Genomic DNA, 14,988 nt, shown 5'->3' with positions numbered 1-14,988 from the left:
TCTCTCTCAAGTAAATGAGGAGCTGGCATGGTATCTCTGCTGTCTAAAAGTCCTCAGGACTTTCCTGATGGTCCAGTGGTTAGGCCTCTGTGCTTTCACTGCAGGGTACACAGGTTCAATCCCTAGTTTAGGAACTAAGACACCACATGCCACATGGCAAAAATAAATAAATAAAATCCTCAGTAACCAAGCTCCTTCCACTCCCTTGAGTATGGGCCTGTCCTCACAGTACAAAGTGGCTGCTAGAAATCCTGCTCTCAGGTCTCTGTTGCAAGCACAAGAAGGGATGAAAAGAAAGAACAATGGACATAGGGCACCCACCAGATGATATGTAAGGCAAGCTTGTGAAAGCCACCCCTGACATTTCTGTGTCTTTCTTAGGCAAGAATGCCCACCTTCCCCTAGCCCTCCTGTCTTTAGTAGCAGGAGTCAGGAGAAAGCATCACATGCTTCAGATGACTCTCTCCTGCCCCTATCTGTACATCACTATTGGCAGGAATGAAGAGGGGATCCTGGAGCTCTGTGTACTCCTAGCTGAACATCACGCTGCCCTCATCTAATCACTCACAGTCTCACCACCACTCTCTGCCCTGTCATCATCTCAGCACTCCTGTTACCCTGTATATATATATATATCAGTCACCACAAGAGCCCCTGAATTCCAGGCTAGGCTTCATCCTCAGGACTCTAATTCCTGCTCAACTTTATGGACAGTGAGGGAACACCCACCTCATCTGTCACTTACTACCCTCCTACCTTGCTTCATTTTTCTTCATAGCACTTGTCATGACCGGAAACAATGTCTTTTAACTTGTCTCTTTCTTCCTAGTAGACAGTAAACTCCATGGGAGGCCAAGGTAGGGATTATTGGAATTTACTTTATTCTCTGCTCTATCTCTAGACTCCAGACCACTGCAGGTGCTCAGTAACTATTTATTGAATGAATGAATGAATCTCCCTGGTCAGCACTTATTCACACAACAAGACCTGCAAGGGAAACTAGGAGATATTGTCTTTATGCAAGTGATCATAAGCTTTGCTAAAACTTGGAAGGAGGCAAGAATAGGAATCGTGGAACAATCAGTAACCCCTACTGGAGAGAGCATCTGCTAAGTGATCTTACATAAACCTTATAAATAAGTTTTTGGAGAAGGAAATGGCAACCCACTCCAGTATTCTTGCCTGGAGAATCCCCATGGCTAGAGGAGCCTGGTGGGCTATAGTCCATGGGGTCGCAAAAGGGTCAGACATGACTTAGCGACTAAACAACAAATAAATAAGTTTACCTTCACTAAAATAAAACATAGTAATATTTTATGTTTTATATTATATAAACAAAATAAAAATGTTTAAAATAAAATAAATAAAAATACATAAAATAAATAAAAGCATGCAAAAATTATGTGACTAATGAGTTTTGGTGGCAGAAAGCCCTGTCAGGAAAAAAAAGAAAAATAGATATATACATAGATCATGAGACTGAACTGTGCATGTGAGCAAACTGGTGCTCAAGGAAATGACAGAACTTACTCTGGGACAAGGAATTCATTAAGTGTCAAAATGAGAGCCAGAACTTTAGGCTTTGTGTTCTCCCAGATATACCATGGAAGTTCTTGTCATTCAGTTGGGTTGTTTTGATTTTCCATAGACAGAGACATGTGGGGAGAGAGAGATGACTCTATTTGTGGTCAGAAAATCCATATCCTTCCAACAGGACTAAAGAGTAAGAGGTGAAGCCAGCTCAGGAGAAAAGAGAGGCCAGGAAATTCTGAATTTGTAAGCTCTTATGTTTAAGGTGAAAAGACATCAAATGTTCCATTAATGACTGTTGAAGTCAAGCTAGTTCTAGATTTCATTCTGTTAATCCAATACCATATCTGCTATATTATTTACTTATTGAATATTGCATCTATACATTTAAATGTAACCTTTTCACAGAGTCCTAGATAAATTTCCAGGTTCATTTGTGTTAGCTAATTGCCTATACATTTTTGAAAATGAATTAAAGAAAAAAAAAGGAAGAGTCATCTTTCTATATTTTCCAGATCCTCTCATAAGATATAAGTGTTATAGAGTATTGATGATTTTGCTGGTGATGTGTAAGGCTGAGCCAAACTCAGCTTTCTCTGGTTCAGATGTTGAGTCTAAGGAAGTGCTGACAAGCAGGAGTTAAAAAAAAAAAAAAAAAGTTGGCACTTCTTTTGGTAAGCTATTTGATATGTGCAACCATTATTATTTCAGAAAGAAGGATGGTTTCCTGTAACAGATCCAATCCTCTCTACCCACCCCACCACCACCACATCCACATGGAACATCATCACCCTGCCTGAAGTCCTGAAAGCAATTACCACTAAGAAAGAAGCTCTAGGACCACTTGTGTCTTCATGCTGTGAAGTTTACAAAGAAAGGGGACAAGGGCTTTCCAACACAGGCATCTGATCCCACCTCATCAAGGAAGCAGGATTTGAGTGGTACTACCATAGCAAGAGAATGGAGACCTACTCCAGTATTCTTGCCTGGAGAATCTCATGGACAGAGGAAACTGATGGGCTACAGTCCATGGGGTCTCAAAGAGTCAGACATGACTGAGCAACTAAGACACTTTGCCATAGCATTTTATTTTCCTTACCAGAGTCCTTACTTTGTTACACAGTAATTCCTCCACTATTAGTCTTCACCTGCCTGCTATGCGCCCTGTGAGGGAAGGGTCTGTCTCTGTTTTTTCATCTAGTTATCTCCAAATCTTCTAAAGAGCCTGGATATTCAATAAATATTATTTTATTCAGTGAATTCAATTCACAGCTAAAAGTAAGAATGTGAGGGTTAAAGTAAGTGGGGGCATGCAAAGCATCAAGGTTAAGGAAGGACTATGTTAACAAAGAAAAAAATGGTTGAATATAAGCTCAATAAAATGTAAACATCTGCCCACTGAAATTTAGGTCTTCGTAATCAGATGATCTCAGTTTGTAACTTATTTTTTTAAAAATTTAAGGCAAGATATATTTCTTTAGCATGCAAACTATATAAATCTAAACAACTTAAGCTTTTGTTGTTATGGCATTGATTTGGGTCAGTGTCATTTTAAGCTTCACAGGAGATAGAAGCATAAACTGGTTGTCATAGAAATTAGGAAATGATTCAGATTCTTAAAAAAGCTTGATTGGAATTTGGAACTGACTTGCAATTCAATATATTTTTAGTTGATGTTGAAGCCAAACTCAAAATGAAATCTATCAGTTAATTAAGTGTATTGAAGAATTTTTAATTAGATTTCATCAAAAGAATTGCTGTGATGAAATAATGGTATCCTATTTAGCACATTTTCTCAAATTTCTCTCCCTATCTGCCCCCCACCACCACTTTACTCCAGCTTTTCCTAACCCTTCAAACAAGAAGAGACAAAAACAAATAAAATAACCTTTATGCATTTATGGGAAAGCTGTAACTTCCTGCCTTATTTCTTACAGGTCACTTTTGTTGTTCAGTCACTAAGTCACGTCCAGCTCTTTGCAACCCTGTGGACTGCACCACTCCAGGCTTCCCTGGCCTTCACTATCTCCCCAGAGTTTGCTTAAACTTATGTCCATTGTGTCAGTGACACCATCCAACCATCTCGTCCTCTGTTGCCCTCTTCTCCTCCTGCCCTCAATCTTTCCCAGTATCAGAGTCTTTTTGAATCAGGTGGCCAAAGTATTGGAGCTTGAGCTTCGACTTCATCATCAGTCCTTCCACTAGAGGTATTTTCCAGAAAGTAGTGTTTGGAGACAAAGATTGCTGCAAAGTCCTTCAAATGTTTGAGTTCCACCCCAGCCATCAGTGTTAGAATCCTGAAATTCTAAGGAGTAGGTGACATGAAAGTTGGTTAACTTAGCATTTATATTTATATACATATATAAGTTATGAAGATATAGATTTCTATAAATATAATGCTAAATTTAAAGATCTTATGTAAACTTTGTGTTTTTACTTTTACTAAATGTCTTTATAAAGACAGCATCCTTTATAAAGAGACTATCCTGACATTCTAAATATATTAAGTGTATAATTATAGTCACTCTGCTTTTTGTTCATATTTACAATTTCTTCTTTGCTAAATACTTTTCAGTAGAATAATAGCTAAAGTCTCTTAAGCTCTTACTATGTTTTGGACACCATAATATTTATGTACATTGTGGCATTTAATTGTCCCGACCACCCTAGGCATAGATACTACAATGATCTTTATTTTACCCAAAAAGAAATTGAGCACAAAGAGATTAAGTGACTTGTCAAATAAATGACAAAGTCTTATCTCAGACTCCAAAGCCTTCACCACCTCCCTTAGTTCTAAGAAATGCTTATAAATTTGTAAGATCTGGTTAGAGATAATATGCATAATAAAGAGCCTTTTATATCTTTATAATGACCATTCATTTTGTGGCTTTATGACTTTTAGAGTGGTTCTAGCTAGATTCTGAGTCCCTCTTCTGTCACCTCCCCCCTTTGCATCCTTGTCCTGGGTTACCTGTCCAAAAGGTCAGCTTTACCTAATAACTTTCTGATAAAAAAAAAAAAGTCCCTTCTCTACCACCCATTTTGCCTTCTTTTACATTTCCACTAGAAAAATATTCCCAAAGGAAATAACCATAATGCCTGTACACAAGAATAAGAAGAAAGAATTCTCCCAGTTGTCAAGAAGTGTACCATCACTTTTAGAGCAGCTGGGATCTGCTTAGATAAAATTTGGGGATCTGAGTTGTACCTTGAGTGATTGCATGCAGCCTTCATAAAAAGGAAGCCTACATACAAGCTTATGCTAGGTCCTACTTTGAATTAAGCAACATTTTGAAAAATTACATACAATAGTTTTATATTGACAAGTACATGAAATGAGAATGGTGTATGGATCCAGATCGCCCTTTTATTTTGATAGAGTCATCCTATCTACTGCACCATGTCAGCAATGTGCATTTCCCTAGTCTCTGGTTTGATGGTTTTCCCTCTAGGTTTATCTGTGAACTAGGGAAAAAAATAAATAAATAAAGCCACAAGCAATGAAAGAACTCTTATTATGAGATGCATCAAAAAGAGTCTTTTTTTTTTTTTTAAGTATAATGAGAAGTATTCAGAAATGCAACCACTTCCCAATGTTTCCTTCAGTTGTGACAGAGTTCAACTGGAGTTGAAAGACATGAACAGGACAGCCAACTTTTGCTCTCTGACTTGCATGGACAGAAAAACTAAGTGGATTTATCCTTTAACTAGCACTCCCCTAAGTACTGTTAAGAGATAAACTGAAAGGTATCAAATTTTTTTAGAGTTTATTTGAGTGAAAATCGACTGGACTCAACACCAAACCCAGAAGTGGTTAGAGTACCCTGAAGACAGCGGCCAGGGATAAGACCCTATGTAGAGAAGGTACAGGAGCAAAGCAAGGAAATTATTTGATTGGCTATGGTTTAAAGCCTAGCTGGCTCTGATTGGTTGTCTCTAGGTTTCAATTTCATAGCCTTGAAGCAATTACAGGCTTAAGTTTTACTCTGCTACATAGACAGCCTAGCAACAGCCACACCAGTCTAATGGCCTCCTGGGTTAACAAACTAAACATGGCTGAAATCACTTTTTTAGAGAAATGTAATACATCTTGCCAAACAGCAAACTGAGCTGGAAGAAGAGGATGGAAATGAATTTGGAGGCAATCACACCTGAGCAATTCTAACCAGCCTGGAAAAAAAATTCTGTCATATTTCAAAAGATCTTACAAAAAGCTTTCAAGTTCTTGCAGACTCTACAATCCATGTTAAAAAAGAAAACAAAACAAAAACACTCACCTACAGTAAATTGTGGCTTCTATCCAATTAAAGACCTCTATATGTTAATTTTCACAGACTTCTTAAAATTTTTAAGCTTTTTTAAAGTAAATGAAGACAGGGAACAATATATATCCATTCTCTTTGTTGAAATTTTCTAAAATTAAAGATTTTTAAATTTGAATTTTCCTTCATTTTCTTTCTTCAAACCAAATCCATTTAGGTTTTGCTCTTAGAACAAGTACAACTGAAAGAAAAATTTAGATTAAAATGCCTTAGGTTGAAGTGCTTTCACTAAAATGTACCCCATTTCAGAAAATACTTTTGGCTTTTATTTACATTTGAACACTCTTGTAAATTAGGGTTTTTTTCCCCCCTAAAGTGGCTTAAAACTTTTGCATCATAAAATGCCAATCCTTTGATTAGATACTCAATCCCATATGTTAAAAATGAGCTTCTGATAAAAGCAGCTTCTAAGAAGCTTTTCTAGACTATAACTATAAAAAAAAGTCCATTTGCCTATTTAGCTTGCCATTGCTGAATAAGGAAAAGTTATAAATGTCATCAAAAGACAGACTATTTGTTATATTTTCCCATCTGCTTACTACATTGGTTATTTGAGTCTCTTGTAGGTGTAAAATGCTCTATATTAATAAATTCAAATTATGTCTGTTGTCTTGTACAAACACAGATGTCATTTTTGCAGCTTGAACTTGTTTAAGTTCACAAAATAAAATATTAAAAAAATAAAAACATGAATTTTGAATTGAAAGAGAGAAAAATAGTAGTAAGCATGAAAAGCCCATGTTCAACTTTTATCTGTTCATCTCTTACTCAACATTTCAATTTATCACTAACCTCCACTGCATAAAATACTTTTAAAAGTTTTTTTTCTTTGGTATGATGGCATCAAATGTAATAATTTCTTATCAACCTTTATAATTACAATGACTCATTCACAGATATTTAAATTCAAAACCAGAGTGAATTTTTTTTTACTTTGTTTATGAAAATTGAAACAAGCTAGGGCATTGGTACACAGGCCAATTGATCATCTGTCTGTTCTTAGCTTTTTGTCTAACAGTGATCAAACAATGATTTCATCAGAAAATGAGCAGTTTGGTTAGACCAATAAACAAAGCCTAAAATATACTCTGAGGACACAGGTCTCAGGTATTTCTTTTCAAAGCAATATAGAGTAATAATACTTCAATATGACTACAAGGAACTTCAATATTAAACTCTGGCCTTGCTTGGGAACCTACCTCCAAGCAGTCCTCTCCCTATTTCTTTGAGATTCATATTGTACATATTCCAGCTCATTTTCCAGAGCCATGTCCAGCAGCCAGAGATGGGGAGCATATTGTAAGACTGCATCTTTTTTCTCTGAGTGTGAATTTACACTTTAGGATCACTTTGTCCTCCTGGAAGATGAAATTGATGATGATAACCTTTATTGAGCACTTACTGTATGCCAGGCACAGAACTAAGAAATTTTTATTATTAATGTTTAATCTTGATGACAACCCTATGATACAGATATTATTGTTGCCATTTCCATTTAACAGATAAGGAGAAATAGAAACTTAAAAGCCTCAGCCTTCTCTGAGATCATACCCTTATTAAATGAGATAATCAGAACCACAACCCAGATTTGGCTGAGTCCAGAATATATGCTCATAACCACTATAAAAAGTGAAAGTAAAAAAGTAAAAGTGAAGTCACTCAGTCGTGTCCAACTCTTAGCGACCCCATGGACTGCAGCCCACCAGGCTCCTCCATCCATGGGATTTTCCAGGCAAGAGTACTGGAGTGGGGTGCCATTGCCTTCTCTGTTAACAGTGGCTAGGCATATTATATTTACTTGGAGCTGGTATACTTGTGACAGCCTTAGTGCCCTCGGACTCGGCGTGCTTGGCCAGCTCCCCAGGTAGCAGCAAGCGCACGGTGGTCTGGATCTCCCTGGATGTGATAGTCGAGCGCTTGTTGTAATGCACCAGGCGCGATGTCTTGCCAGTGATGCGCTCGAAAATGTCGTTGAGGAAGGAGTTCATGATTCCCAAGGCCTTGGACGAGATGCCGGTGTCCGGATGGACTTGCTTCAGCACCTTGTACACATACACAGAGTAGCTCTCCTTGCGGCTGCGCTTGCGCTTCTTGCTGTCCTTCTTCTGGGCCTTGGTCACAGCTTTTTTAGAGCCCTTTTTAGGGGCAGGAGCAGACTTAGCCGGTTCAGGCATGTCTATAATGACAACACCCAACAACACAGAAAGATCTTGAAATAACCACTATACTATATTGATTTCAACTATTTCAGAAATCCAAACCCACTGGGTGTTAAGGTTCAAGGATGTTTTCTTGGTCATTTCATTTGAGGCTCATCTACTATTTCTTATTATCACTGACAAAAGCCCTGGATAAAGTCAAAACTTCTATGGTTGCTGAGCTCTTTGGACTTATGTGTTTTGAAATTAAAGGAAAGATAAATCCTAGTTGTTTCTTGGGTTTACTATAGAACTTGATAAAGAGTCATCAACATTTCTGCCGAGATATTTATCATCTTGGCAACTCTACAGAAGGAGATGATTTTGCCTTCAACAAATTAGATTTTCCTCAAAGGTATATATGAAGTAAACACTAAATGTCCCCAGTATCATTGAGGTTTATTTTGGCACAGCTGAGCTTATGTAGGGAAGTACAGAAGAGTTCAAAATCGTCTTCTACAGTGGCTGAGGCCCTGAACAAAATGGGAGCCCACTCTCACACCATCTTCCCAATTTCCAAGCATTCGAGACTATACTCTATGTCCAGATATTCATAGCTGTCCTCACAGTCCCCTGCCCCCTAGCCCTACAGAGCTCCCTCCACCGTGGTCTTAATCAACCCTCTTCACCTTGGAGCTACAACTTATATCGTATCCTCTTAGAGCCCTGCTAAATATGAAGTTACGGAATTCCAAACTTCAGACATGAATAAGATCGTACATATCACTTCCCAAGCATCTCTTTGATGCAGATAAGAAATCTAAAACTTGGACACATGCCCCAGATCACCCAGTTGCTGAGTGGCAAGGGTGGGGGAAATGCTACATCTGCCTGAGGACTCTCAGTACAGTGTTCTTTGCATTGGACCATGTTGTCACCTCCTACTCCATGCTGTCAACCAGTTAACCCCTGAAACTACTCTGTAACATAAGTCCTTGTGAACAACACTTCTCTTTCCTCTCCAATCACCTTTGTGTTTCAGCAGGGGATGCTTTTGAAGACAGGAATAACAAACAACTTTAGTGATTTAAGAAGCTCCAGGCCTAAACAGTCCATTAGATAGATAGCCTTCTGGGCAAACAGCACTTCTATTCATTGTTAAGACACATTCATCAATGGTTGTCTTTGGTTTGGCCCAACCGAAACTCTAGAAAGATCTTGGAAAGGCACAGCTTATTATAGAATGAATTATGAGATCAAAAGCAAGGATTGTGAGAAAGCTTACAGAATTTAGGATTACTCACCCTGAAGAAGAAGAAAAAGCAATGAAAGCTACTTTCGGAATCGCCTTTGGTCAAGGGGATTTATAATACAGAAAACAGTGACTTGTCTTCCATGGTTAGGATGCACAAAGAGAAATTGGGCTTAAAGTGCAGCAAGATAAATGGATGGCCCCACTGAGTGTCAGTGTGGTCAATTAGATAGCCTCTGGAGGCTTTCTATAAGCTTGACTGCAAGAGGGGACCTTGACCTGCACTATGCAGAAAGCCCTCTTATCAGAGGCACTGGAGAAGCGTGTGTCTATAATGGTCAAGCCAGGCTCTCTGCTGACGGCAGAGGCATGCACTGTGCAGTCTTGAGTTTCCCCACAATCACATTACCTAGAGTTGATTTTGTTTGCTTTATAACTGCTGAGAAATTGTGAGGAATCACCTACCACACACAAGCTTCTATCATGTGGGCAATGAAGCTTCTATTGTCATTGACAAAGGGATCAAATTTCATCCTGTCTCAAAAAGAGAGTCCAATTTTGGACCATAATCTGGTTAAAACTGCTCTCTGCAAAGAGGTTTCTAAATCAGTTTCTTTCCTAGCACAGTGGGATAAGATCTGCAATTCTCCTCTTTGAATTACTCTGGCCGTGCTCTGGGAAGCACAAAGTCAATCTTCATTGCTACCAAATCTGAAGGTTAAGTTTCCAGGCAAGAAAGGAGGTGATGCTGAAGCCATGATCAATCAGTGATGTCAACCTGCCAGAAGTAACTTATCATGGTACAGGTATTGGACATTTTAGTGTGTAGCCTTCTTTTTTTCCTCACTCCTGAGAGTCTGACATTCAGTCACTTTATTTATTTTTTCTACTTTGTTGGAAGAACGATGCAGAGAACAGAATTTATGATCTGACAGTGAAATGCTTTTTCATTACCATCATTGCTTTATTGTACACTAGTCCTACCAGCGTTTTGTCATATCCTTTTGAAAATTTGCAACTTTTCCAAGGTTAATTGTGAGTTTGTTGGAGCACATGTAAATCACCAATTCTTTTTCTTCAGTTGAGAGATAAACTCTGGTTTCAAGGTAGGAGAAGCTTTTTTCATTATTCATTCCAAATGTGAAATGGCCGTTAGTTAGTTCATCTAGTTGATCTTAAAATCAAAGTCATCTTTTCAACACCTAATCCTTTATAGATAGGCTAGTGAGTTTCCAGTTGGTAGGAAAGTGAATTATCCTCTTTAGCAAAGCTTCTTCTGTGTGGGTTGTGGGGATGGTTTAGGTATTTAGATTGTGATTCTAGTGTCTAAAAATACTCTTTCTTAGAGAAAGACAAATATTGTATATTAATGCATGTATATGGAATCTAGAAAGATAGTACTAATGATCCTACTTGCAAGGCAGCAAAGGAGACAGACATAAAGAACAGAATTTGGACATGAAGGGGAAGGAGAGGGTGGAATGATTTGAGAGAATAGCATTGAAACATATACATCACCATATATAAAATAGATAGCCAGTGGGAGATTGCTGTATGACACAGGGAACCCAAAGCTGGGGTTCTATGAAAACCCAGAAGTGTGGGAGGGGGAGGGGGTGGGAGTGGGGTTTATGAGGAAGGGAACATATGTATATCCATGGCCAATTCATGTTGATGTAAAGCAGAAACCACCATAAGATTGTAAAGTAATTATCCTCTAATTAAAAATTTTTAAAAAGAAAGTGTTAAAAAAAAAAGATACCCTTTCTTACTGCTGCTGCTGCTGCTAAGTAGCTTCAGTTGTGTCCGACTCTGTGTGACCCCATAGACAGCAGCCCACCAGCCTCCCCCATCCCTGGGATTCTCCAGGCAAGAACACTGGAGTAGGTTGCCATTTCCTTCTTCAATACCCTTTCTTACTAACAATCCAAAATTAGAAAGTCTGAACCATACCAAATAAATTATAGTTGCAGTGGAGAAGACGGAGAAAGAGACTGAACAATGGAGAATAATAAGAGATAATTCTAAGTACAAAAGAGGTAAATTCATGTTTGTCATTTTGATACAAGTCTTCCACTGTATACTGTATCATTTGATACAAATCTTCCCAATTTTACCTGACTTTTTTGACAGTGACTTAATCTACTGGGACCACCATAACAAAATACCATAAACTGAGGGAGCTTAAGCAATACAAATTAATTCTCTTACAGATTTTTAAGCCAGAAGTCTGAGATTCGAGTGCCAGTACATCAGAGTCTGGTGAGGGCCTTCCTCTTGACTTTCAGACAATTCATCTTGGTGGTGTGTTCACATGGCTTTACCCCAGTGAGTGCATGTGGGAGAGAAAGATCAAGCACTTGAATGTCTTTTCTTTATAAGGGCACTAATCCTACAGTAAAGGTCTTACCCCCATGACCTCATCTAACCCCAACTGCCTCCCAAAGTCTTCATTTCCAAATACTCTTTATACTGGAGGTTGCATGTACGTTAAGTTGCCCGTCATGTCTGATTCTTTGTGACCCTATGGACTGTAGCCCGTCAGTCTCCTATGTCAATGGGATTTTTCTAGGCAAGAATACTGGAGTGGATTGCTATGCCCTCCTCCAGGGGATCTTCCCAACCCAGGGATGGAATCTGCATCCCTGATGTCTCCTGCATTGGCAGGCAGTTTCCTTACCACTACCATCACCTTAGAAGCTCAAAATAAAAATTTGGAGGAGATATGAACATTCAGTCCATAACAGACAGTAAAGCTAAAGTTCAACTAAACTATGAATCATATCCAAAAAAATTTTGAATTTTTACACAAATCTTCCTTGTGTGTTTCCAGTCTTTTAAGGATCCTTCAAACATCCACATCCTCCATCCCCAGACCTGTACCCCACTGGCTGCTTTCAGCCACATCTTCATTCTTCCAGGCGGCTCCAGCTCTTCCCTTCCTGTCTTCCTCATCAAACTGTCAGTTGTCACCCCAATCAGAAAAAGGGCAGCAGGCATGATCAAAGGAGTGATCAAGCTGCACTTTGAGTCATTCCTTGGCAATATTCCTCCTCCTTATTCTTCATGTGCATCTCTGCAACCTGTCTTGCATGGTTCTGACTGATCTACTCTCTCTGGCTCATCAAATATAAGACTCTGCATAGTTCCCAAAGCCTTAGCAGCCTGGGAGAAGAACTGCATTATGGCTTACGTGGATAAAATGCCTTATAACTTACAATGCTTTCATATATACTAATTTGTATGATCCTCACTTTTATAAGATATTTACCTTGATGACACAGATCAAGAAATTAACATCAAAGAGTTGAATCCCTTGCCTGAGGACCATGGAAAGTAAGTAGTGTGTTCAGGACCCAACTCACATTCTCCCAACCACATCTCCAGGGCCCTTCCAGGACATCAGAAATACCTCAGAGAACAGCATCACGAGGTCAGTAAACCAGCCAAATGTGGTTTCCAAAGCTTTCTCCACAAACTGTAATCATGATACAATAAACTTTTTGTTGTCCAATTATTCTAAAATGGGCTTCCCTGGTGGTTCAGCAGTAAAAAACCTGACTGCAATGCAGGAGATGTGGAGACACCAGTTCTATCTGCCCTGGAGGAGGAAATGGCAACCCACTCCAGTATTCTGGGAAATCTCATGGACAGAGGAGCCTATGGGCTACAGTCTATGGGATCACAAAAGAGTCAGACATGATTGAGCAACTAAAAAACAACAATGCCTGGCACACGGTTAATTATCTATAAATATAATAATAATATCTATGGGGACTTCCCTGGTGACTCAGTCAGTAAAGAATCTGCCTGCTAATGCAGGAGATGCAGGTTCGACTCATATTCCAAATGCTTTTAAAACATAAAAACTAGCAAATTTTACTAACTGAAATTCTATAAAGGAATGTGTACATGCTAAGCCACTTCAGTTGTGTCCAACTCTTTGGGACCCTATGGACTGTAGCCCTCCATGCTCCTCTGTCCACGGGATCCTCCAAGCAAGAATACTGGAATGGGTAGCCATTCCCTTTTCCAGGGGATCTTCCCAACACAGGGATTAAACCCAGGTCTCCTGCATAGCAAGTAAATTAAGGATAGACCTAACAGAAGCAGAAGAGATTAATAACAGGTGGCAAGAATACACAGAAAAACTATACAAAAAAAGTCTTAATGACCCAGATAAAAGTGACGGTGTGGTCACTCCCCAAGAGCCAGACATCCTGGAGTGTGAAGTCAAGTGGCTTTATGAAGCAATACTATGAACAAATCAGTGGAGGTGATGAAATTTCAGCTGAGCTGTTTCAAATCCTAAACGATGATGATGTTAAAGTGCTGCACTCAATATGCCAGCAAATTTGGAAAACTCAGCAGTGGCCATAGGACTGGAAAAGGTCAGTTTTCATTCCAATCTCAAAGAAAGGCAATGCCAAAGAATGTTCAAACTACTGTACAGTTTCAAGGTACAAGGTACATGCTAACAAGGTAATGCTCAAAATCCTTCAAGCTAGGCTTCAGCAGTATGTTAACCAAGAATTTCCAGATGTACAATCTGGGCTTAGAAAAGGCAAAGGAACCAAAGATCAAATTGCCAGCAACCACTGGATCATAGAAAGAGCAAGGGAATTCCAGAAAAATATCTACTTCTGCTTTATTGGCTACACTAAAGCCTTTGACTGTGTGGATCACAAACAAACTCAATGGACATGAGTTTGAGCAAACTGTGGGAGATGGTATGCTGCAGTCCTTGAGGTCGCAAAGAGTCAGACACGACTGACTTGTTGAATAACAACAATAAGCTGCCACCACAGGCTTCTCTTAGTTTCACTCTTTCCATCCAGCTGCCTCCAAGGAGGAAATGTTTGTTTTTTTAAAACTCCTAGTGCGTTCCCACGGAGAAGGCAATGGCACCCCACTCCAGTACTCTTGCCTGGAAAATCCCATGGACGGCAGAGCATGGTAGGCTGAAGTCCCTGGGGTCGCTAAGAGTCGGACATGACTGAGCAACTTCACTTTCACTTTTCACTTTCATGCATTGGAGAAGGAAATGGCAACCCACTCCAGTGTTCTTGCCTGGAGAATCCCAGGGACGGGGGAACCTGGTTGGCTGCCGTCTATGGGGTCACACAGAGTCGGACACGACTGAAACGAATTAGCAGCAGCAGCAGCAGCAGCAGTAGGTTCCCAGCATTAAGCTATATTCCACATGAGAATCATAGGGTATCAATCAAGGGAATGCATTCTGAAGCTGGACAAACCTCAGTCCCAAACCTGACTGTGCCACTTAACCATGTGACCTTGAGTTTATTAATTTTCCTTTCCAAGCCTCAGTTTCCCCATTTGTTAAGCTGGAATAAAAGCAATAGCTAGAATGATTGTGAGGATTAAACTGACTCGTGTAAAGCACACAGCACACTCTCTGCCATGTGGTAAATACTGCCTGTCATCATTATTGTTGTTACCAATTATTGTTCAAAGATAAGCAAGATGGTTCCTACCTCAGAAGACTCATGACATAATGGGAAAAGTGAAACAGGCTTAAATAACGCTAGGGCATGATGATTTCGGAAAGGAAATGGAACGGGGACATAGATTTTCATCCCATAGCTCTCTCTCTGCTGCTGCTGCTGCTGCTAAGTCGCTTCAGTCGTGTCTGATTCTGTGCGACCCCATAGAATTCCCAAATGTCATACCCTCTTGCCCTAAGACTTGGCAAAATCCTCACTGATATAAACCCCAGTACCTT

General features: G+C 39.5%; 1 protein-coding gene across 1 annotated transcript; it reads right to left on the bottom strand.

Moving 5' to 3' along the window:
• Nucleotides 1-4,923: 4,923 nt before the first annotated feature.
• On the bottom strand, nucleotides 4,924-8,029 carry LOC113893455 (histone H2B type 1-like). The gene is made up of 2 exons (XM_027543438.1): nucleotides 7,787-8,029; nucleotides 4,924-4,998 (listed from the first exon to the last, which is right to left on the bottom strand). The coding sequence occupies exons 1-2, from the start codon at nucleotides 8,027-8,029 to the stop codon at nucleotides 4,924-4,926; spliced, it is 318 nt and encodes a 105-aa protein (XP_027399239.1).
• Nucleotides 8,030-14,988: the final 6,959 nt, after the last annotated feature.

The sequence above is a fragment of the Bos indicus x Bos taurus genome, chromosome 5, assembly GCF_003369695.1.
Source record: "Bos indicus x Bos taurus breed Angus x Brahman F1 hybrid chromosome 5, Bos_hybrid_MaternalHap_v2.0, whole genome shotgun sequence".
NCBI lineage: Eukaryota > Metazoa > Chordata > Mammalia > Artiodactyla > Bovidae > Bos > Bos indicus x Bos taurus.
This window is presented reverse-complemented; position numbering and strand designations above follow the sequence as displayed.